The sequence below is a fragment of the Phacochoerus africanus genome, chromosome 9, assembly GCF_016906955.1.
Source record: "Phacochoerus africanus isolate WHEZ1 chromosome 9, ROS_Pafr_v1, whole genome shotgun sequence".
Lineage (NCBI taxonomy): Eukaryota > Metazoa > Chordata > Mammalia > Artiodactyla > Suidae > Phacochoerus > Phacochoerus africanus.
In genome coordinates, this window is record NC_062552.1 from 61006317 (window position 1) to 61030671 (window position 24355).

A 24355-nucleotide genomic window follows, 5' to 3' on the forward strand; every position below is an offset into this window, starting at 1 on the left:
AGGAAATATTATGTTCCCAAAGCTTCCTCTTATTTATGGGCGTTTCACAGAGGGATAAGCTAAATGCAGACTTCTCGGTTCTCCAAGGCCAGGAGAGCTTCATGAGCCCCGCCTCTCCCCATCACGTGGCCAGAAGCACCGTTGGCACGTGATCCACCTCGCGCTAGGCCAATCGGCCTCTCCAGGGGCGGGGACACAGAGTCCGAGGGGCGGGAGGATCGCTTGCGGCCGCCTCTTCTCGCGATCCTTGACGCCGTCGCTGCTCAGCCGCCCACGGCCGGGAGAGATTGTCTCGCGAGGCCTGGGCGCTGCGGCGGTAGGAGGAGGACGGGGAAGGACGGAGCCGAGCCGCGGCTGCCTCCCTCGCTCTCTCCCTGGCACACTCGCCCGCCCCCTCCCTCCCTCCCCTCCCTTCCCCAGCCCCGGCTCCGGCCCCGGCCCATTCGCTGTTCGGTCTTCTGCAGGGAGGATGTTGGGCTCGTCGCTTCCCAGCGCCCTGGCCCTCTCGCTGTTGCTGGTCTCTGGCTCCCTCCTTCCAGGACCAGGCGCCGCTCAAAACGGTAAGCCGGGCGCCGGGGGCGGGCCGGGCGGGGGCTGAGGGACACTGATGGCCGGAGGGAGCCGTCCAGGGCCCAAGGAGGTGGCGGAGCTGGGGGAAAGGGGCCCGTCGGAGTCTGAGGGGCTGCGGACCCGAGAGGAGCAGATGCCGGTTGGGAGTTCAAAGAGGCGAGGGTGTGAGAACCGGAGGCGCCTGTCCGAGAGGTGGGGGCGTCCGATAAGAGCTCGAGGTGTTGCTGACTTAGAGGCTCCACGTCTTGGGCTCGTCGCTCTCAGTCGGGGAGGGGACACCGAGGAAGCCGAAGTGGGGAGCCGGAGTAGCGGGGGCGGATGAGGAGGGGGCGCAGCGTTTAAAGAAGGCGGCACAAGACAGGCGTTTGTGTTTAAGGTAATGGGGAGTGGTGTCAGGCTCTCCTTGAGACCGGGGGTCCCAGGCGCTGTAAATGTCCAGGATTCAACTGGGGCCCCGTAAAACTGGTGACATCCTTAAAAAATAAGGGAGATGTTGGGGGGAAGGGAGTCCTGAAGAATACTGAGCAGAGTACTAGAGCCTTAAGGAGGGCATAAAGAATCAGGGAGCCTTGGCTGTGGAGGTGGAGGGAAGGTGGGTGGAAAGCCAAGGTAGTGGGTTGACTGCAGTAGGAGATCTAGAAAGAGGAGCAGCAGTGGCTCTAAATGAGATGGGGAAAGAGGGCTGGGTTTGCTAAGGAGGGTGGAGTGTTGGGCATTCTGGGGTAGTGGTTGGGAGAGCAAAAGGGAGTTTCTAAATAAGGAGAGGAAAATTGAGCAGAGGATGGGGAGAAAGGCTTGAAACTGAGGGTAGGGGGAATTATTTATTAGCGAAATAAGGGTGCCTGGCTCTAGAGATGGGGGTGGGGAAGACAGAAAATAAAGGAAGGGAGTAAAATGCAGGAAGCCGGGGGTGTAATGTTGGTTTACAGTGTGGAGGATAAATTAGGGAAGGGAGGAGCTGAATGTGGCAAGTGTCTATGATACTGGTGGGGCCTTTGGGAAGGCAGGGACGCATAGCTGGAACTGCAGTGGTGGGATTGAGGGCAGTTACCGGAGAGAGGGAGATGAAGGAAGTGGATTTTTAAGATCTAAAAGTTTCAAGACAGAAGAGACATTATTTCTGAAGAACATAAAGGTAGTCCTTAGAATTCGTGTGCAGGGTACACTTGAAAGGAGAGAATTGGGTTTTGAACTGAAGCTCTTCAGAGAAGATGGAGACATGGTGATGGGGGATTTAGATAAAAAGATTCTGATTGTTGAGGGTATGTGTCACAATTGAGCTGCCTAATTGATCTTTTAGAGATGAGACTAGAAAGTGTTGTGAACTGGTTTCTGCTCTGTGGAAACAGTCTTTAAGAGGTTTAAAAAATATTTTTATAGGAAAAACATTTATGAGGGTGAACTCATACATGAGAGTGCTGGAGAATGAGTTATGAACTATTTTTGCTAGTTCTTTGGGGTTTCATTGTTTTTATGCTAGAACAGTTTGTAGTTACTCTTGTGAATAGCTGACATTTAAGTGTTTTTTATTAAAAAAAAGGTAAATGTTAGAGCTAATGGAGTTAAACATTCTAAAGAGAATCTAGGCTCAAAATGCTGAAGATTACAGTGAAAAGATATCAATAAAGATCAAAAAAGCATCATCAGTTAAATATAAGTGTTTTTTGCAGCAAATTGTGTGAATCAAATCTTGTGTATGCTTCATGGCCATGAATGATCACTGCAGGAGTCAGGAAGGAAGCATTTTTCTGTCTCTAGCATTGAACATGCTAAGTATATTGGGTATTTTCCTATTTTCCTCCGAAGCATGAGGCCACGGTGGAAAGCGGGGTAGAATCAGTCTGATTTATCTTAGCAGTTTTTAGTCTGTGTTAATAATATGACTTAAGCCTAATACTAATTTCACCTATTTGATTTGTAGATACAGCAAGGTTTCATTCGGCACAATTAGAGAGAGGTTTTTGATTTTTAACATGTTTAATCTCTGTGCTAGCATAGCTTCTTTTGAAAATTTATAATACGGTGAAATTGTAGTTTCTTAGCAACTAAAGGTTTTTGGATAGGCCTACAAAGACTCATCTGGTTGTTCTCAGTGATATGTGTTCTAAATACAGCATAGTGTGCAGCCTTTTCCTTGAAATGAGCTTGAATTTGGTCACATGACATGACTGGTGAAGTGAAGCTGAGCTTGTAGTTGACCCAAATGAATGTAAATTTAAATCGAGAAAGAAATGGCTCTGTGTGTGTGTGTATGTGTGTCTGTCTGTCTCTGTCTGTCTGTCTGAGGGAGAGGGCAAGAGAGCGAAAAGGGCTGTTTTTTGAATTGGAGTCCATATAGGTTAGGATGCCATTTTATAGCTTTCTATATAGCATGTCTATAAGATTCAAACTTTCAATTAGTAATAGCTTTACAGTAGTCTGACCTCATGTCATGGAGTTTGTATTTTCTTACAGTATTTCAGGAATGAATACCATGCTCTGGATGATGTTGAAATGTTGGATTATCTATTTTAAGTGATGACTTTTGAAAAATCTCCCCAAACCCAAGAGTTTCTGGATTGGGTATGTGGTAGTTTAGTTTGGGTATAGATGCTTTTCAAAAGATCTGTTTCATTATTCCTAAAATGAAGAATTTGGACTAGATGACCCTTGAAGTCTCTTCCAGCTGTGATACATTATTATAGAAATTTAGGGTTTTCATTCAGGTAGAATTTGTTTCCCATCCAAATATTTAGACTTGTAGGACTGTAGTTTCAAGAAAAATGTAGTTCATTTTAAAGGAAGAAACCTGTCCTAAAAAATAACTTTTCTGATAAAAAAAACTTTTCTGATAAGAGTTCAAAAAGCTTTAGGCTGAAATTAAATTGAATAAGCATAAACCAGACATTATATCATGATTGAGAGCACAGACTTTGGATCCCTGTAGACCTGAGTTTGAGTACTAACTCTTTGTAGCTGAATGACCTTGAATAAGATACTTAATACTTCCAAGCCTCAGTTTTATCATCTGTAAAATGTGATTTATAACAATGCAAATCCCTTGGGGATGATGTGAGAATTAAATGAGACTGGCCATAAGGCACTTAGATTTCTGCCTGGCATATAGTGAGCCTCAGTAGGAAGTAAGTTTTTACTATATGTAACATATGTTACATATGCTACAGTACTATATGTAGCATAACAGTACTATATGTACTAAACGTTTGCTTACTATAGTGAGTAAATGTTAGCTATTACTATTACTACCCTTTAAAAGTACCATTATTAATTATTTCTCTTCATGTATATATTGAACACTTAATTGTTATTGCTGCTCCATGTCATCTTGAATAAAGTAGGCCATTTGAAGGCTCCAAACAGATTTGTGCTTTTGCTTATGTAACTTTTTTAGAAAAGTGACCAGCTGTGCTGCCTCTGCAATTGCAGATTCTGGTGAGGAAGTTCATATTTCCATTTCATTGTCTGGGAGATTTCATGACTTTCTTTTTCTTTCAGTGAACTAAATATCTTTTCATATAGGCTGGATATCACCATTTTCATAGAATCTCGTTGTGAATAAGAGAACTAGGATGTTAGTACCTGGTACACAATGAAGTGTTGGAGATGTTAGCTGAGGGATGAATGTTAAGTGTAAAAATGTAATATATTCATGTTGAAAATATAAAATTGGATAATTAACAGTTTAGTAGGAAAAATCAAGGAGTCTAATGACTTTTACTACTAATGAGCTAAATTTTAAGAAACCATTTTGCTTGGGTGATACTAAATAGTTGTGAACATTGTGCTTTGAAACAATGCCAGTATTTGCATTAGATGATCCATGAATCTTTTTCTTTTCTGTCAAGTGCTGTTAGCTTCACTAGTTTGACAATTTTCTCTCCCTGGAGTATGTTTTTAGATGTGTATTTGCTATTGATTGTGCATCTCTCCTTTGGTGAACTAAAATGAGCAGTGGAAGACAAATGTTATCTACAGTAGCTGTGGCACAAATGACATACCAAATATCTAGCGACAGATCTTAGCATAATTAATCCAATAAGATTTTAAATGACCAGAAGTAATAGTTTACCTTGGAAGAAAGCATTTCCTAAGGAGATCATAAGCCCCTAGACTGCCAGGCAGCTGACAACAATGTCACTACTGCTAAAGTGGAGCACCAGGCATGGGAAATTGGTCTAGGGACTGGGGTGAAAAGGCCATGTTATAACTTCATGTCTTAGATTTTCAAGGTTCCTGTATCCAAATTAGAAAGCGATACAGGTGTGGTTTTGTGTTGCCAGACATAATAGTTTAACCTAGTAATATATCCAAGTTTAAAAACAACAAAAGGAAATAACAAGCTTTTAAATATAAATTTGGGAGTTCCCATAGTGGCTTAGTGGTTAAAGAATCTGACTAGCATCCATGAGGATGCAGGTTCGATCCCTGGCCTTGCTCAGTGGGTTAAGGATCTGGCGTTGCCTTGCGCTGTGGTGTAGGTTGTAGATGCAGCTTGAATCCCGTGTGGCTGTGGCTGTGGCGTAGGCCAGCAGCTACAGCTCCAATTCAACCCCCTAACCTGGGAGACTCCATATGCCACAGGTGCAGCCCTAAAAAAAAAAAAAAAAGGCAAAAAAAATTTTTAATTTGCCCCACAGTCCAAACATTTGCCATAAATTAAGATCTAAGTTCATTACAAGTCTGACTTTGTGTGAGTTATACAGATGCTCATGAAAAATTAGACTGTTTTGTCTTGAAGGAATCCTTTTTTTTCTTTCATTAATACAGTTTTGTCTTGAAACATTTTCTCTTATGGTGTATACCTTTAGACATTAATAAAAGACAGTGTCATTGTATAGTCTTTATTTTTTAAATAAAAATTAGGATTTAACTCGGCCTGCAGAGGTGACTAGATACCACTAGAAAATTGCTCTGTCAATCTGGACATTGCTTTTCATTTATTTAGTTTGAGCCACTTTTTCAAAGTAAGATGTTTCTTACATAAAATCTGAAATTTTGCTGGGTCCGTGTAAAGGTATTTTTATAAGACAGTTTGGGAAGGAGATAACGTACTAATATCTATACAAATGAAGTATGTAAAAGAGGTAATGAATGACTTGGATGTCACATAGGAACTGTTCAATAAAGGTTTGAATAAAATAATGCAAAGAAATTTTGGGAGAAGTGAATTCTGTGAAAAAATTTCTGACACAGTCTATTCAATTTATTGTTTACAGTGAGCACAGTCTGTACAGGGTCAGAAGTAGAAAATGAAGTTCTAAGAGAAAAGACAGGCTGTAGTAAGTAGTAGTACAAGGAGGAAAACTAGGAAGCAAGAATGAGGAATGAATCTACCTTTGAGGAGCATCTGGAAAACTAGAGCTTGTCAGAAAAAATAAATAGACCAAGGTCCTCTAAAGTAAATCCATACAGTAAAATTAAAATATGTCATGGGAATTACTGTTGTGGCGCAGTGGAAACGAATCCGACTAGTATTCATGAGGATGTAGGTTGGATCTCTGGCCTTGCTCAGTCCATCTGGGATCCGGTGTTGCCATGAGCCATAGTGTAGGTTGCAGACACGGATTGGGTCCCTTGGAGCCCGTGTTGCTGTGGCTGTGGTGTAGGCTGGCAGCTGTAGCTCCGATTCGTTGCCTAGTCTGGGAACTTCCATATGCTACTGTGGCCCTAAAAAGCAAAATAAATAAATAAATAGATAAAATGTGTAGTGATGCAAAATCACCTTCTGTGAACAGCTGGCCTTGCTTTCAGTGTGCCTCTTTAAAACTATCATTTTACATGAATTTTTTAAAAATGCCATTGATGATATGGAGTTTATGTTTAAGCACCTTAGATAATGCAGATCTCTGTGGATTTTTTTTCCGGAATTCCTAATTTTAGTTGGCAAGGATTAGCTTTGTGAAGGCAGAAACCTCCCCAATAAATTGGTTGAATATAAACTTACATTTTATAGGCATATTATATATATATGTAAACTTCTCACTGAATTTAAAGTAAATTACCATGGTAGAAACATTATTCCAGCAGTATTGATGTTTAAATATTAAAAGTTGAATACAGAGGTAAAATGTATGTTTTTCAAGAGTATATTCAACTCAAGAAAGAGTTTATTCGAGAGAGTCAAAATTTGTACAATTCCAATTTACTATGTTGTCTAAAATTGAAAGTACACCTTTTTTTGTTGTTTGCTTTTGTGTATATGTAAGATAAATGTTTATTAAACAAACCTAATTACCTCTAGGTTATATTTTTCCTTTTGCCAGGAAGTTTTAATTGGTCTGTGTGAATGGGTTTACTAAATATTTAAAGAATTCTCGTAAGTATCTACATTTATTTGCATACAGTAAGTTAGTGGGAGGCATATTTATTGTTTCTTAGACATCTGCTGATTTTTTTTGTTTTTGTTTTTCATTTTTGTTGTATTTCAAATTAAACCCAGTTTTACCTCTTCATTAAAGATGTGGCCAGCTTTGATGGAAACATCTTGTGTTAACATCCATGTGCTAAAAAGTACTGAGTGGTATTCTTTTGCATTTTTGAAATAAGATGTACCTTCTTTGCAAATAACCTTTCTTACTGGAACCTTATGGTATGCTTTATGGTTTCTTCCAGAAGCATATCAGTTTGGATGTACTTTGCTTTGTCTTGTTTTATATCATTGTTACAAAGCAAGTATTGCTTGAAATTAAATACTGAAATATAACGAGATGATTTGAAATCATTCTGGAGGTGTTAGGGTTCTGTATATGTTACATAAGACTCTATTATTAGTGCAAAACATTAAGTTCCAAATTGTACCAATAGGGTTTTTTTTGGGGGAGGGGGCGGGTCTGTGCCCATGGCATGTGGAATTTCCTGGGCCAGGAATTAAACCCACAACACAGCAGTGGTCCAAGCCGCTACAGTGACAATGCCAGATCCTTAACCCAGTGTGCCACAAGGGAGCTCCCCAATAGTTTTAATCATATCCAAATATATATTCACATTCTAAAAGTGATTAAATATAAAATACAAGACAAAAATGTCAAGTCTTTTCCTTTTTTTTTTTTTTTTTTTGTCTTTTTAGGGCCACACCTGCAGCATATGGAAGTACCTGGACTAGAGGTTGAATCAGCACTGCAGTTGCCAGTTTATGCCACAGCCAGAGCAATGCCAGATCCAAGCTCATCTGGGACCTTCATTGCAGCCCATGGGATGCCAGATCCTTAACCCATTAAAGGAGGCCAGGGATCGAACCTGCATCCTCATGGGTACTAGTTGGATTTGTTACCATTGAGCCACAGCAGGAACTCGCTGTCAAGCCCTTTGTGACAAAATGTTCCATGTGTAGTAAGATACTTTTTAATTTATTGTTTCTTTTTTTGCCACTTCATGGTATATGTGTTCCTAGGCCAGGAATCAGATCCGAGCTGCTTTGGGCAGTGCCGGATCCTTAACCCACTATGCTGAGCTGGGGATCCAGCCTGGGTCCCAGCACTCCAGAGGTGCTGCAGATCTAGTTGTGCTACAATGGGTATTCCACAGTATGATATATATATATATATTTTTTTAATGGTGAGATTGTGCTTACATATGTAAATTATGTTATTGATTCTTCTTTTCTTCCTGATGGTAGAATTTGTAAACCACTAGACTAGGTAATGTCTAAATTCCCTGTCAGTTCTAAAATTACACAGTTCTATTGACCTTACAGGTTAGGTACTGCTTCTAATGGTTAAAAGGCCCAAAGAGAGAATACTTTATGTTTTAGTAAGTTTTTAGAAACTTACTTTTTTGGAATTAAAGAAAATTGACTTTTTAGGCATATACTGGTTTGAAATCCAGCTTGCCTGCCTGTAAACCTACTTCAGACAATACTTGTTCATGTTTTAAGGAAGGCATGTAATGGTATCTGTTATAGAGACCACATATTAAATTTGCTAGAAAGATTGCCACTGTGAATTAAACAATTAAATGAAGATCACTGCCAAGTAGGCAGATATTTTGTGTTTTCTCTATTGGTGGAAAAATAGTTGACTGTTGAAGAGGCAGTGAAGTACACTTAACTAGTTGTATTTTAATGTTATCCTTTGAGGAGGTTTGCTTTCTGTTTATGAATTAATTTCTCCTGTCCTTTATGCATTTTTTAAAGGCTTTTAAACCTGTCTGTTATAGTTGAACAGGGCAACCCAGGTGTTACCTGAATTAAATCTGAGGAATTTTGTAGATGGATATTCCTTAGAAACTGTGTGTCAGAATTTCAGCTTATAAATTTATTCGTTGTACTTCCTGTTGAGTATGTCCATTTCCTTTTTTTTATATTTTTTGTCAGAATTTCAAACATTAAGAAGTAGAATGAGTAATGTAATAATCTCCCATGTAATTATCATCTAGTTTCAGCATTTATCAGTCATAGCCTTGCTGCTTACTGATTTAAAAATAACCTAAGAAATTAACATTACAAACTAAAATTTTCTAGGTTCTGAAATGTTAGGGATTAGCTTATATTAGTAAAACAAATAATTTGGTTCACATATAATCATGTTGAAATGACTTTAAAAATATAAAGGCTGTTTAGCAAAAAGCTTTCAGACTTTTCTTTTGACCCAGATAGAGAAATAATAGATTTTATTTGTGACTAAGTATATATGCAGAAATATTTAACATTTTGTAAAACAATACCCATCCTTACTCTGTAGTATATTTAAAGACAGCCATTATGACCTTCTAAATTGATTTCATAATTCATTAACAGGCTGTGAAACTCATGTTTGAAAAACAGCATTTTAAAGTTTGGAGTAGTTTTGTTTTATTTTTACATAAGTTGTAGTCTGGAGCAATCTGATTTTTATAAACACAGTAAGGATTTTCTTGAGGTGTTCTTCAGTAATATCAACATGAACTGTTTCTAGTCATTATTAGTAAAGAAAATATAGCATTGTTGAATTAATACAGTACCCATTACTTATATTTGTCCCCCCCATTTGGACTTATGAAAAAGGGAAAGCTATAATAATTTGAATATCATAATCAAAGCATAAGTTTTCCAGTATGTTTAGTTGTTCTTTCTTTTAAATTAGAGCTTATATTCCTTACTCCCTAGCCCTACCTTTGAGTTAGTGGTTGCTTATGGGACTGGGAACACTGTTGTTTGTTCTGAGCCAGAGGCTTACTCAGATGCACATTTCTGGTGAGTGCAGAATGACTTTAATATTGTCCAAGGAAAAGGAGGGAGAGGGAAGCAGAACCATCACTGAAGAATTGTTTACCTTTCATGTTTTAAAATCCTAGAGTAGCAAGTTTATTTTCTCATTTGTAGATATTGCTTCTTGAAGGGGAAAAAAAAGGCAAGATGTCCTGTCCTGTGTTGGCAACAATCTGTGAAATAATTTTCAACCCATAGATTTAGGATTTTTCAATTATTGAAGTTTAGCAGATTGGAAACTGAAAAAAAAAAAAAGGCAAAGAAGCTCTTGCATTGAAATTATATCATTAATGCCGAATCTCACATAATTCATCAAGAAAGATGAAATAGCCTTAATGCAAACCAGGAAGCTTCCACCTGGAAAAGAGGAAGTATGAAGAGGTTTCAAATAACTTGCAGTGAACTTTCATTGAATTACCCTCAGACAAATAACATAGTGATCACATATCAAAATTATGAACTGCTAATAATGTTACCATTTTCTTACTGGGATTGAACTCCAAATAATTATGAACACTTTCCAGCCACATTTAGGAAAAGATGCAGATAGATCGACATTGATGATAGCACAAGGCTTAGGAAAAAAGTCTGAAGGAGCTAAATTTAGGAAAAGGGAGCACTAGGGGGAATGTGATTATCTATTAATACCTTCAGGGTAGCAGTGTAAATGAAGTAAGGGAATTAGGCAGTCTCCAAAGATGGATGGGCTGTATCAAAGAGCAGTGGCCTAGAGCACCAGGAAGAAAAGCATAGGTTTAGTATTAAGATGATTTAAATGAAACCAGCAGAAGAGTAGAGTTATTTGCCCTCTCTCATAATCAGAGCCATTGTAAGTAGGGCAAAGAGCTGGTTGAGAGATTCCTTGTAAAATGAAAGAGAGTATCTCTTTCTTATAAATCAAGTGCCTGTTTAGGAAGTCAATAGGAGGAAAAAACCTTTATGGAAATGAATATGAAATGAGATGGGCTTTCCAGAAGTTTTTAAGGGTCAGATATTACTTTCCATCTCTAAAGTTCTGTGATTATGAATTGAAGAAAAATGGTAGATTAACTTTGGAATCCATTAAAGTAGCCTTTAAGACCTGTCTGTAATACCTAAAACAGGATTCTATTTATTATAACTTCTTTATAGCAACTTCTTTACAGCAACTTCTTTTTCTTTAGTTATCAAAAATCTACACTGAAATTATTCCAATCTCTGTTTATGAAGCATGAACTTCATAAGAGCTCATTTACTAGACTGGATGGAACCTTGTAAAAGTTTAAACTTTGGCTCTTAAAATTAGACTTTTCTTTTTTTATGGTAAATTTCAGCTTTTAGGAAAGGCTTATCATCAGGAAATGAGCACTTTCAGACTAACTTGTAAGATTTCATCAGTCAAAATACTGCTGTGATAGAAGCCTCTGCTCTTTTGAGTGGAGCTGATGCTGTAATACTTTGATAGAGATGGGAGCTCACTTTAATTAGCTCAGAGAGTGTAGGGAGGAGTTAGGCTGTGGTGCAACTCGACCAGCCTGACACAGTGGGTTAAGGATCCAGCCTTGCTGAAGCTGTGGCTTTACCTCTCAGCCTTGGCTCGGATCTGACCCCTGGCACAGGAACTCCACTTGCTGAGGGGCGGCCCCTCAAAAAAGAAAAGAGTGCAGGGTTGCCAGATAAAATACAGGATGTCTAGTTATATTTAATTTCAGAAAAACAGTGAAGAATTTTTATTTGGTACATCTGGCTATCCTTGAAGAATATCTTTTTTGCTATTTTGGCCTTCCAATTAGAACTTAAACATCAAAGAATTTTGTAAATTGGTGAATTTTTTTGTATTAAAAGAAGACTTTAATAAATAGATTTGATGTGAGCAAAGTCATTTTTCAGTGCAAGTTTTGTATGAGTAAATATAGTTTAAGGTAGTATTGTTTTATTCTGGGTACATTACATTTCTGTATGTTTTTTTTTCAATTCTCCTGCCATTTATTTGACAGAGTAAGTTTTTCATTTATTCTCTAAAAATTAAAGCTATCTTCAGGAAGGTGGTGAGCAGAGAGCCTCAGGCTGGTTTTTGTTTGTTTTTTGGCTTTTTAGGGCCGAATCCATGGCGTATAGAGGTTCCCAGGCTAGAGGTTGACTTGGAGCTGCAGCTGCCCGCCTGTGCCACAGCCACAGCAGTGCAGGATCCTAGCCCCATCTGGGACCTACACCACAGCTCAGGGCAGTGCAGGATCCCTGACCCAGTGAGTGAGGCCAGGGATCAAACCTGCATCCTCATGGATACTAGTCGTATTAGTTTCTGCTGTGCCAGGGCAGGAACTGCCCTAGGCTGTTTTTTTTTTGTTTTTTTTGTCTGTTTTTTGTTTTGTTTTTAAACAATTCCCCTTTTCTTAACTATTGTAAATTTTAGGGCTCTGTTGCCAGAGGGTATGTGATAAAGGTGTTTCTGGGACCATTGGTTCAAAGATTGTCCTTTTTCAGCTTTTGCTTAGGGGCTTGGAACATATTTGCATTCTTGTCTTGGAACAAGAAAGGAATGAGTGGAAATGTGATTGACCACACTCTTTTCTTCCTAGTGGGTTCAGAATAATTTTATTATTGCGGCAAATGGAAGTTCCAGGGCTATGGGTCAAATTGGTGCCTATTCTACAGACAACACCAGATCCAAGCCGCACCTGTGACCTATGCTGCAGCTTGTGGCAACACCACATCCTTAACCCACTGAGCAAGGGATTGAACCTGCATCCTCATGGATACTAGTCCGGTTCTTAACCTGCTGAGCCACAGCAGGAACTCCCAAGTGTTCAGAGTAATTTTACCATGCTTAATTATAACCTTCTGATTTAGAGGTGGTGGTTTCTTTTTAGTTAAAGTTCAGTACTAAAAAAAAAATAATAATTTCATGAGCTTTATTTTGAGGGCTTTTTTTTTTTGTCTTTTTGTCTTTTTGCCTTTTCTAGGGCCACTCCTGTGGCATATGGAGGTTCCCAGGCTAGGGGTCTAATTGGAGCTGTAGCCGCTGGCCTATGCGAGAGCCACAGCAACGCCACATCCGAGCTACATCTATGATCTACACCACAGTTCACGGCAACACCGGATCCTTAATCCACTGAGCAAGGCCAGGGATTGAACCTGCAACCTCATGGTTCCTAGTTGGATTCGTTAACCACTGAGCCACTATGGGAACTTCCATATTATGAGTACTTTTGAACAGGGCGGTGTCACTGTGCATCAGTAATTCATTATAAGAGCTCTACTGTCCTTTTGGAGTGGACTGGATGAGGTGGCTATAAGAATAATAAGGATTGAACAATGCAATAGGTTCCAGGGTGAAATGATACTAAGTAACGTAAAGCAGAATCATAACTCTACATATTCATCTGAAATATATTTAAGGCAGTTTTAAGAAGTATTAAAAATAACTCATGGTTTTTATGAAACTAGAAATTTAGTGTAGTTTAAATTTGATGCCTAAACTCAACTGGAGACAGTAGTAAATAAATTCATAGTCTGCCACCATTGTAAATGTAAAGTGTAAATAAAAACTATGTTAAAAAAGTTTTTTTGTGGGGGCAATGTTAGTTGAATGGAAAAGACCTAATTTGGCAGTAGCCCTGAATTCTATTTCCATTTTAGTTCCTATAATTTCTGTTTTTAAAATTAATATACTTTATCTGTAGGTTTTTTATGAGATTAAATATTTATGGATAAGTGTTTTATAAACTGCTGTGTTGTAAAGTGGCATGTACACATGGCTTTGAATTATAGGGCCTGGTATTTATGAAGTGCATACCTTTAAATAGGTTAATTGCATGAAAAGGGCCAGATCATTTCAGGGTTGTTTTGCTGACAGATGATGACTATATCATATCATAAAATGTGCATTTTAGATGGGTTGTTAGCAGACTGGCCTTTTCACTGAATTATCCCTCTCTACTAGTGAAGGTTGATACTGAATTTCTTATAACCTTGTTAGGTGCCTCCCAGTACTGTTCTCATCTCAAGTTAAACCTAGTTACAGGAACACCCTGTTACTCTTCATTCTCCTTCTATTCCTCCCCCAGGTAGGAGACAGAATGTCAAATATCTATTTTATATCCTCTTTTTTATAACACATTTTTGTGACTCCCCTTTACTGTCTTTAAGTTAAATTTAAATGTATTGTAATATATTTTTAAGGAAAAATATATAGGATGCTGTGAATGTAATATAATGGAGAAAATAACATTATAAATATTTATTTCAGTCTGTAAATGTTCAGGCGTGGCTACACAGGAAGACAATGAAGTAGTCTGCTGCTTATGTCCATATGTAGAAAAACCAAGAATGTGACAGCTGCAAGTGCAGATTGATATAGTTGTGCTGTGGTAGTGACAAATATCCCAGGTGGCATTTCTGTTGATAATGTGATTTTTCTGAAAAGGTGACCAACTCTTGGTAAAGTTCCAAATGAAACAGTAATACAGTCTGTCCTCACTTCACTCAGTAATTGCATTCCTGGAAAATTGAATGATGATTAAAACCATGCAAGAATGCTTTGTGGTGTATTTAAAACAGAGTTAGGGTCCAGGCCCAGACTAAGTTTTCATTTTATTGAATGTCATTTGAAAGTTGTGTAGGAAAAGGGACAATTCTTTTCCTGCTTTGTGGGATATTGAAGATCCCTAGTCCCAGCCCACTAAAGGCCAGTAATGCTATCCCAGTCATTCTGTTAACCAAAAATACACCCACAAATTTCCGGAATGCTCCATAGAAGTCAGCAGCTTCCATTGAGAGTATCTCCCTCCCATTTTGTGCCTCTGCTTGTAAGTATCCTCTGATACAAGATTATGGCACCTAGTCCCCCAGGATGGTCTTTGCTCGATGAAGCCACGCCTTTTCTTGGATTGGAAGGTCAAGGAGAGCAGCTGTTTACTTGTTTTTATTCTTTTTGTTGACATACATTAAAGCAGGGATTGCAAATTCATTTTCTGCAGGGGCTAGGCAAGTACCTTTTGCTAAAGTGGGAAATACAGTACATGCTTTGAAAACTCTGAAAGCTCAACTTTTAAAAATACTGTTGGTCAATAAAACTGTCAGTGGGCCCTCAGTTTGTGTCCTCATCACCAAAGAATTATGTTATGAATTTTGAAGCCTAGGAGATTGGATTGGAGTCCTGATTTTTGCTAAGTTTCTTACTCCCTCATCTGTTTTTTAGAAGTAATACACATCTCACAGGTTAGAATGAGATTGCATGCATAAATCAACCTATCATGATACCTGACACAAGGTTTGTGCTTGATAAGATTTTTCTCTCTGCCACTAATATCCTTTCATTTATCTTGATTTACTTTTTTTAATTTTTAATTTTTTTTTCCTTTTAGGGCTTCACTGGCAGCATATGGAAGTTCCTGGGCTAGGGATCAAATTGGAGCTGTAGCTGCAGGCCTACGCCACAGCCGAGGCAACACCAGATCCGAGCTGCATCTGCAGCCTGCACTGCAGTTGATGTGAGGCCAGGGATCAAGCCTGCATCCTCATGGACACTGTATCAGGTTCTTAACCTGCTCAGCTGCAAAGGGAACTCCTGGTTTACTTTAATCTGTTTGAAAGCTATATTTCATAGTGAAATGATTATGACATTTGAAATCTCTATTATGAGATATTAGTCACTTATTTTTAACAGAAACAAGGAAGTAATTAAAATGAAGTTTTTTAGCACACAGCATAACTACCACTTAAGAGTATTTGGATCCTGATCATTTTAAGCTATTTGGAACCCAATACTTACAACACTAAACATGCTGATTCCAAATTATTTTGGTGGATTAGCCTCCTTAGTCTTTCAGGTTAGTTTTCAATCTTAGCAGAGGAATGATGTTTATTTTTGAAGTAATGTTGGAGCAGTTAATTTTGCTAGTACTGCACTATTTACTGCTCCTTCAAAATTAGATTATCCCATAGAAATGATGTTTATATGTTAGAAATTCAGCAACATGATTTCTATTAGAAAACTGATTATGATTTCCTTTCCGTTATTCAGTGAATACTTTGAAAAACTTTACATTTTCTTAGTTCATGTAAAATGCTTTAGAGGTATATACATCTTATTGTACATCTTGTTTTCCTACTTTAGCAGCAGAAATTTTTTTTGAACTTATTTTTCTTTAGTAATTAACAATCTAAATGGTTAAAGCGATACAAGAAACATGTACTTTATTTCTTTGTGATCCTATCCTATCCTCATAATTCTGTTGGTTATCTTTGTTTTCTTCCACTATATATATGTATATGTATATATATATACACACACATAATATATATATATATATATATATATTTTTTTTTTTTTTTTCTTTTTTGGCAGCACTCGAGGCATATGGAAGCTTCCAGGCCAGGGATCGAATCTAAGCTGGAGCTGCAACCTACACCACAGCTATAGCAACACAGGATCCCTAAGCCACTGCATATCCTGAACAGCTGCCTCCACAGAGACAAGCCAGATCATTAACTCACTGTTGCACAGCTGTAGCTCCCAGTATGATTTTGAGCCCTGTGTTTTAGTTATGTGTATATATTATTTTTTTGTAAGATGTTTCCCTCTCCTGTTTCTTCTGTCTTTAGTTTCTTCTTACCTAAAACTTCTTTGGTCTTAGGGTTTCTGGCATCTTCAGTTGTTTCCAGATAAACATTTGGTGTGTTCACATTCTTTGTCCTGTTTTATTTGAATCCTTTTGGACCAGAGAGGTAGCAAATTCTATTACACTTCTAAGACACAAACTTTAGTTAGTTGACTGATACTTTTGAGCTGGAGTGTTCGCGTATTGTGACTTCTGGGTGACTTCTTGTAACTGTTTAATGATTTTCTCTGTGTGGTGGTGATTTTTCTAACATGCGTTTTTAATCTTTTAAGCCCCACAGGGTCTTAATGTCCATATTTCAGAAACAGCTCAGCTAGCTTTTGAGGCCTAGTTACAGAGAAAATTAATTCCTGAAGGAACTGAGAATATCAAGATAGAAAGAATTCCAGACAGGCAGCTGGTAATGAATATTGATTGTGAGCTCTGAGGTACTTGCTGTGGGCTGGTACTTCCCTGCAAGGCTAACCACTTCAATGGAGTGCACACGAAACACTCTGAAATAGCTGCCCTTGAAGCATGTAATTTGCTGCTCAGTGGCAGGTAGACATTAAAATTCAATTATGGGGTGGGGGTGATGTTAGGGTTAATCAGATTTTACAGCTGTAGGATGAAAGGGCAAATTTTGATGTGCATTAAAGAAAAAAACCCACTGGAGTATACAGTTCTTACTTTAGGAACAACATGAAGTTATAGTGAAAACTGCTAAGAAATAACCCAAAGTATGAGCTTCTTGGCATTTGTATTTCAATATCAGGTATGTTTATTTCACCAGCTTTTTAAAAGGATAGGAAAGAATTTGAGTGGACTCTGTTTTTAGTAGTGTCACCTTACCATTCTGCAACACTATCCATTTGTCACTGAAAAAGCTCAATTGTATCAAGTCTTAAACTCTCAAAATACACTATTGGAAAAACTTGACTCGCCCAGTAGTACCAGGTAAGCCTCAGGTAACCAGATATATAAGCTTGTCAGCCTTGTCTGTCTAGAATTTAATGAAGTTTTCATTAGGTTGAATTTTCAAAGAATAAATATAACTGACTACAAGGAGATGTTATGCAGACAGAATTATTCTTCCTGTCTTGGATAGTGATTAAACAAATTTTGACATGGAATTATTTCATTTAAAATTTGTAAATAAAAAGGGAAAGTTACTGGATTTTAAAAATTAAGAAATGACTTAACATGATAATTTCAAATAATGCTTAGGTGTTTTAAGTAAAATATTAAAGTTTCTCCTTTTACCCTTTGATTCCACTCCTTGGGAATAAGCATTGTAGTTTTTATATATCTTTTCAAAGCTTGTTCTATGTAGATATATCATTTACAGCCTTTAATGGCTTTAGTAATATCAATTATGTATTGATTTAATAGTATCATTTATTTTTATATGTATGTATCAATTTAGTAGTATCAGTTATTCATCTTGATATTTATAGCCTTCATTTTTTGAGTGTAGGAATTGAAGTGACAGATATTTTCATTTACATCAGTGTATGGAACCTCTAGGATACATCTGTTGTTACTGTCACTGAAGGAAATTATGTTGATGATGACTGAATTGTTGATATAGAAACTGGCCCACTGAGAGGACCATTCTCATTCCAAACATGGAGAAACTTCATTAAATGGAAAAAGAACAATCTATTGATCTATTTTTATCCTCAATTGTATTTTTTTGGTGGAAGTCTTAAATGTGTATACACTTACTATATATCAGCTATGTAAATCTTGGGACAACTCTGCTAATTTTTAATGAAAGCATTTGGGATACAGTTTTGCTATTCCTTTTCTTCTCTTAGCAATAATTTGTGCTGATGTTTTTGGACAGTGGGTCAAGTAATAATAACTTGATCCTCCACTGTGGAGGTGGAGATGGAGGTGGAGGTACTACCCAATTGTGGAGCTATGAGATAATGAAGACCTGAAACCATAGGAGAGTCCAAATGACAAGTAATTATGAAAGAAGGGAGTAGATTTGGATTGTGTCTGAATATTAGGATTTCCTGAGGAATTAAGAAGAGAGAAGATTTTAGTAGATTCAGGAATTTTCGATTCTGGTAAGGATTCCCAACTGCATTATAGCGTCTTTGGACCATAGTACATCTAAAGTGTTATATTGGAGCAAGAATTAGATTTAGGAATTTTCAGTCTGTAGCAGTAGAAAGTTTGTTATCTTTTTATTTAAAAAATAAGTCAAATTTTAATTTGTTAATTAGATAAATGTAGAGCTGTTTGGGCTAGAGGGAATCCCATAATTGTTTCAAAGAATCCTTAGGGCCTGAGAAGCGAGCAGGGTTTTAAAATGAATGAAAGTGGCGCAGCGGAAATGAATCCAACTAGGAACCATGAGGTTGCTGGTTTGATCCCTGGCCTTGCTCAGTGGGTTGAGGATCCGACGTTGCCGTGAGCTATGGTATAGGTCACAGATGCGGCTCAGATTTGGTGTTGCTGTGGCTGTGGTGTAGGCCAGCAGCTGTAGCTCAATTTGACCCCTAGCCTGGGACCCTCCATATGCCTTGGGTGCAGCCCTAAAAAAAATAAAATAAAATAAAAAGAATGAAATGAGTGCCCTTTTGTAGATCTACTTCTGAAGTTTTTGCACAAGGATATTTCTTACCTTTGGTTCACAATCTACTTGGGCAGTCTTTTTTTTTTTTTTAGCTTTTTAGGGCCATACTTGTGGCATATGGAGGTTCCCAGGCTAGGGGTCAAATCGGAGCTACTGAATGAGGCCAGGGATTGAACCCACAACCTCATAGTTCCCAGTCGGATTTGTTTCCGCTGCACCACGACGGGAACTCCTGGGCAGTCTTGGTTTCTGCATGAAAGAGGTCTTGTGGATACTTTATAAGGTAGATGATTAAAATATTTGTATTAGTACATGTGTCCATGGTTGAAAAGAGACCAAAGGAAAAGACGATCCCTTTAAGGCAGAATCTATCAAAAAATAGCACAAAGATAATCATGCTATGCAGAATGGACTTGGTAAAATTTTTATTGCAAGGTTTGTTAGCTTCTTTGTGAGAAAGAGCTGCTGTCATTTGTCCTGAGTTTTGAAATCCAAGAATATGCACTTGATAGGAGTGCAGAAGTGTGCTGTTGAGTCCCTGCTTGGGAAAGGATTGAAAGTGCTATTAGTTTTATGCATTAGTGGGAAGAAAATCTTAGGGGTATGATGTTTTAGTAACTACCTTGAAGATCTGCCAATAATAACTGGAGATAACTAGAATAACTAAATTCTAGTTTACTAGTTAGGATTGCCAGCTTAAAACAGTAGGTCACAGTAATATCAAATACTTTTTTTTTTGTCTTTTTGCTATTTCTTGGGCCACTCCCCCGGCACATGGAGGCTCCCAGGCCAGGGGTCCAATCGGAGCCGCAGCCTCCGGCCCACGCCAGAGCCACAGCAACTCGGGATTCGTGTCTGCAACCCACACCACAGCTCACGGCAGCGCCGGATCATCAACCCACTGAGCAAGGGCAGGGACCGAACTTGCAACCCCATGGTTCCCAGTTGGACTTGTCAACCATTGCGCCACGACGGGAACCCACTCAAATACTTTTTAAAAATCACAGGCCCACATAGAATTTTCATGGAGGTAACTTAGATAATTGGGGATGGCTGTGTAGTGATAAAAACCTCAACTGGTAACATTGATGAGAAGTAGAACATGCTGTGTGACAGCCATTCTAAGATAAAATATTTTTTAATTAAATAATGTATGTAGAATATTGTTTAGTTCTCATTGGTCATAGTAATCAAAACATTGCTGTTAGTGAGGTAATAAGGTGTAGCTGTTTTAAGCTCTGGAATTATCACTGCCAGGGTGTGCATCCTGCCTCTGCACGTCTGTGGAATGATGATATCCTTAAGGTGTAGTGAATTATATATTATGTATTACATGTATTATAAAGTATATTTTATAATATACTTTGCACCATGCTTGGCATATGTAAATGATCAATAAAGCTTAGCTGCTGTTATAATAATTTGGTTTTAGAGACATTCAGTTAGGTGTTCAGTAATCTTTTTAGAATGTTCTTTAAAAAAAAAAAAGAAAGAAAATGTCCTATTCCCTGCCCCTTCCCCCACAGATGGTTTTCTTAAATATTATAAAGAAAGATTTCTAGGCTGTTTGGTTTTGATTCTAGGAGGATTACAGGGAATCTGAACTCCCGTTTTTAGAGTTGATGGTGGACGGTATCATTATCTAATTTAAAAAATAATGGGAAAATTGCATTTTAACTGTGAAGTATATCAGCTCAGAAATCTGTTTTACACTCAATTTTTATTTCCTAGCCTATTGCAGTTAATAGATACATAGCAATTAAGCAAACTGACATTAGGGATTTTTGTCTTATTTTTTTTAAAATAAAAAGTGACTTATAGGAAATCTCTGGTAAATTCAGATATGCCATAGTCCAGTCTCCTGGAATTTGTGGTTCTGTTGATGCTTAAGTGGCTCTAATATCATGAAAAATTCCACTAATCAAAAAAAAGATGATTTCATTTATACACTGTTTGTTAATACAGTAATGGTTACTAGTACATTTTAAGTTAATAGGTTGAAATTTAATGAAAGAATTTTATGCTTAATCCTCAGTTAATGAGAACTGTATTTCTCACCATTTAAAAAAAAATTATTACTGAGTATAATATGTACAGCAAGGCCTTGTGGGCAAGCACAATGAGAGACACATCCTGATTCTAAATAATTTATAAAAATTTGTTAAAATAAACTCTCATGAACTCATTGTCTTATGCATCTTCATGTGTTCATGGAGTACTGCATTTTAGTTATTCACCATTTACAAATATGCAGTATTTTCTTTCAGTCTTTTGATTATACACACAAGGGAACTGAGGTTTCAGATTTCTATATATATGTTATATAGAGTTATAACATGTATAACACATATGTTTGTTTTCTTTTTATGACTGCACCTGCGGCTTATGGAAATTGCTGGACTAGGGGTTGACTCAGAGCTGCAGCTGTAGGCCTGCGCCACAGCCACAATAATACCAGATCTGAGCCACGTCTGTGACCTGTGCTGCAGCTTGTGTCAATGCCAGAGCCTTAAGCCACTGAGCGAGGCTAGGGATTTGAACCCACATCCTCATGGACACTATGTTGGGTTCTTAACCCGCTGAGCCACAGCAGGAACTCCCAGACACATATGTTATTAAATAGAACAATTTCTCTACATTAATATACTTTTTTAAAGTCACAATTTAAATAGATAGGTCTAGCATTTTATTACTGTGCAGTTTTGCATTCATTCCTGACACGTTATCAGAGAGTACCCGATAAGACATTCTAGGAGTTCTCTAGTGGCACAGTGAGTTAAGGATCTGGAGTTGTTACTGCAGTGACTCCACTGCTATGGCGTGGGTTTGATCCTTGGCTCGGAACTTCCACATGTCCCGGGGCAGCCAAAAACAAACAACATTCTAGAGAGTTAATCTTGGCTTATTCTATAGCAAGATTTACAGTTTTACGAGATAATTATACTACCTTTTCAAATACTAGGGTTCATTGATCTTTGTGTGCTCTCATTTGAAAGCAGGGCAGTAGGGCTTGATTATATACTGCATACTTACAGTAAGACGAGATTCTGGTTAATGGGGAAATTATCTGAACCACTGGTAGCATAGCTACCAAATAGTAGTGAAGGTAGGAGAATAGGGATGGGGATTTATTAGTTTTAATAGAGAAAAAAGCCCCAGGAATTTGGAGGTGCTTTATAGGACTAAGTTCATTTATATCTGAGGCATAACTATTTAACAGTCAGAGGGGTTCTTTGAAAATTATTGCTTAGCATTCTTGGGAAAGTTTGTAAATTAAAAATATACTGTGTTTAGAATTGGAAGTTAATTGACTCTAGCGTTTTGCTCTGGGATAGCTCCACTCTAATTGCTTGATATTACACAACACAAAACCCAGTTTCTCGAAGTGGGGTAATCATAACTTGGTTTGTGCCTATTGCCCCATCAAAATTATTCATAGCATCCCTTTCCCTCTTGAAAGTGTCTTGGTTTTGATGATAAATTATGCAGTTACTTTATCCATAAATGTAATATCTGCCCTCTGGTGTTTAATCTAATGAGATTGTGTGAAACTTCCTCCTGAACTGGGTAAGAAAATTCTTTCCCCTGAGCTAAGAAATTTTTATTCAGTGGAGTTAGGAGGGCATTAATGAACTAGCCTAGTGGGAGTTCCCATTGTGGCTCAGTGGGTTAAGAACCTAGCACTCTCTGAGAATGCAGGTTTGATCCCTGGCCTCGCTAAGTGGGTTAAGGATCCGGCGTTGCCACGAGCTGTGGTGTAGGTCGCAGACAAGGCTCGGATCCTGCGTTGCTGTAGCTGTGGCGTAGGCCAGCAGGTATAGCTCTGATTTGACACCTAGCCTGGGAACTTCCATATGCTGCAGTTGTGGCCATTAAAAAAAAAAAAGAAAACCCAAAACAAAGAAAGCCTAGTGGAAGTCTGGATGATCTCAAGGTTTAAGATGATTTATAGGCAAGAAGAAGGGCCTATGCTTTCTGTGCTTGGGTTTAGAAACACAATATGGATTACTTAGTTCATGTAGGCAAAACTGAATTCTCATTGTTCAAAGGCAGTTTTGCACTTTTTATATATCATTAAAAAATTTATCTGCAGTCAGATATACTTAATCCCAAGGGCAAATAAGTCTTAGTACATGATTAAAAATATTTTTTAGTTGGTGTATGTATTTTTAAATAGGCTTTATTTTTTTAGACCATTTTTAGGTTCACAGCTAAATTGAGTAGAAAGTAGAGAGTTCCCATGTATCTCCTATGTCCACCCACACATACAGCTGCCTCCGCTAACACCATTCCTACCAGAGTGGTACTTTAGTTACAGTTGATGAACCTGCAATGACACATCACTATCACCCAAAGTCTATAGTTTACATTAAAGTTCATTCTTTTTTTTTTTTTTTGGTCTTTTTGCCTTTTGTAGGGCTGCTTCCCGCAGCATATGGAGGTTCCCAGGCTAGGGGTCTAATCAGAGCTATAGATGCCGGCCTACGCCAGAGCCATAGCAACTCGGGATCTGAGCCATGTCTGCAACCTTGCACCACAGCTCATGGCAACGCCAAATCCTTAACCCACTGAGCAAGGCCAGGATGGAACCTGCAACCTCATGGTTCCTAGTCGGATTTGTTAACCACTGCGCCATGACGGGAACTCCAGAGTTCATTCTTGATGTACCATCTTTGGGTTTTGACAAATATATAATGCCACTATCCAGTGTTATAGTATCATAGAGAATAGTTTCACTACTCTGAAAATTCTTTGTGTTCCACCTGTTTATCCCTTTCTCCCCTTTAGCCACTAGCAACCACTGATCTTTTTTGCTGTCTTCCTAGTTTTGCCTTTTCCAGAATGTCATATAGTTGGAATCGAACAGTGTATATATGGCCTTTTCAGATTTGGTTTTTCACTTGGTAGTGTGTATTAAAGTTCCTTCATGTCTTCTTCTGGCTGGATAGCCCATTTCTTTTTAGCAGTGACTAGTCTTCCATTATCTAGGAATATATTTAATTTTAAGAAAGTGTTATTGTTAGTCTGTTTCTAGATAGGCTTACTGAATTCCACAAGAGGGATCTTAATCCTTTTTAACAACAGATTGAATGTGTATTAAATTCCCACTTAGGGGAGGATGGGTGGTAAAATTGCTCATTGCTTTAAGAATGATTTGTCCTATGGCTTCCTTTTTTCTCTCCCAACTATAATTCTGCAAATTGTTGAGATTTGGGAAGTAAGACATATCTCCATGAACAATGTATAATAACAAATATGTTTTGGACTCTGTTGTTTAATCTTACTGTATAAATAATTTTGCCACTGTCGACTTAAAAAAAAAACAAAAATGAAACCTTAACATAAGAATTGTGAGTTAAGCTTTATTTTAGGCAAAATCAGGACTAGCCTGGGAGGCAGCATTTCAGATTGCTCTGAAAAACTGCTCTG

General features: G+C 38.0%; 1 protein-coding gene across 6 annotated transcripts in view; it reads left to right on the forward strand.

The window, feature by feature from the left end:
• Positions 1 to 287: 287 nt before the first annotated feature.
• The window catches only part of NPTN (neuroplastin), a 70004-nt gene continuing 45936 nt past the window's right edge, over positions 288 to 24355 (forward strand). For 2 of the 6 annotated variants that reach the window (XM_047797316.1, XM_047797317.1), the window contains exon 1: positions 296 to 560. In XM_047797316.1, coding sequence (XP_047653272.1) covers positions 470 to 560 — 91 coding nt within the window. In that variant the 5' untranslated portion in view covers positions 296 to 469. Of the gene's footprint in view, positions 561 to 24355 lie in introns of all 6 variants that reach the window. The other 4 variants (XR_007137201.1, XR_007137202.1, XM_047797318.1 and 1 more) reach the window with 3 other exon arrangements.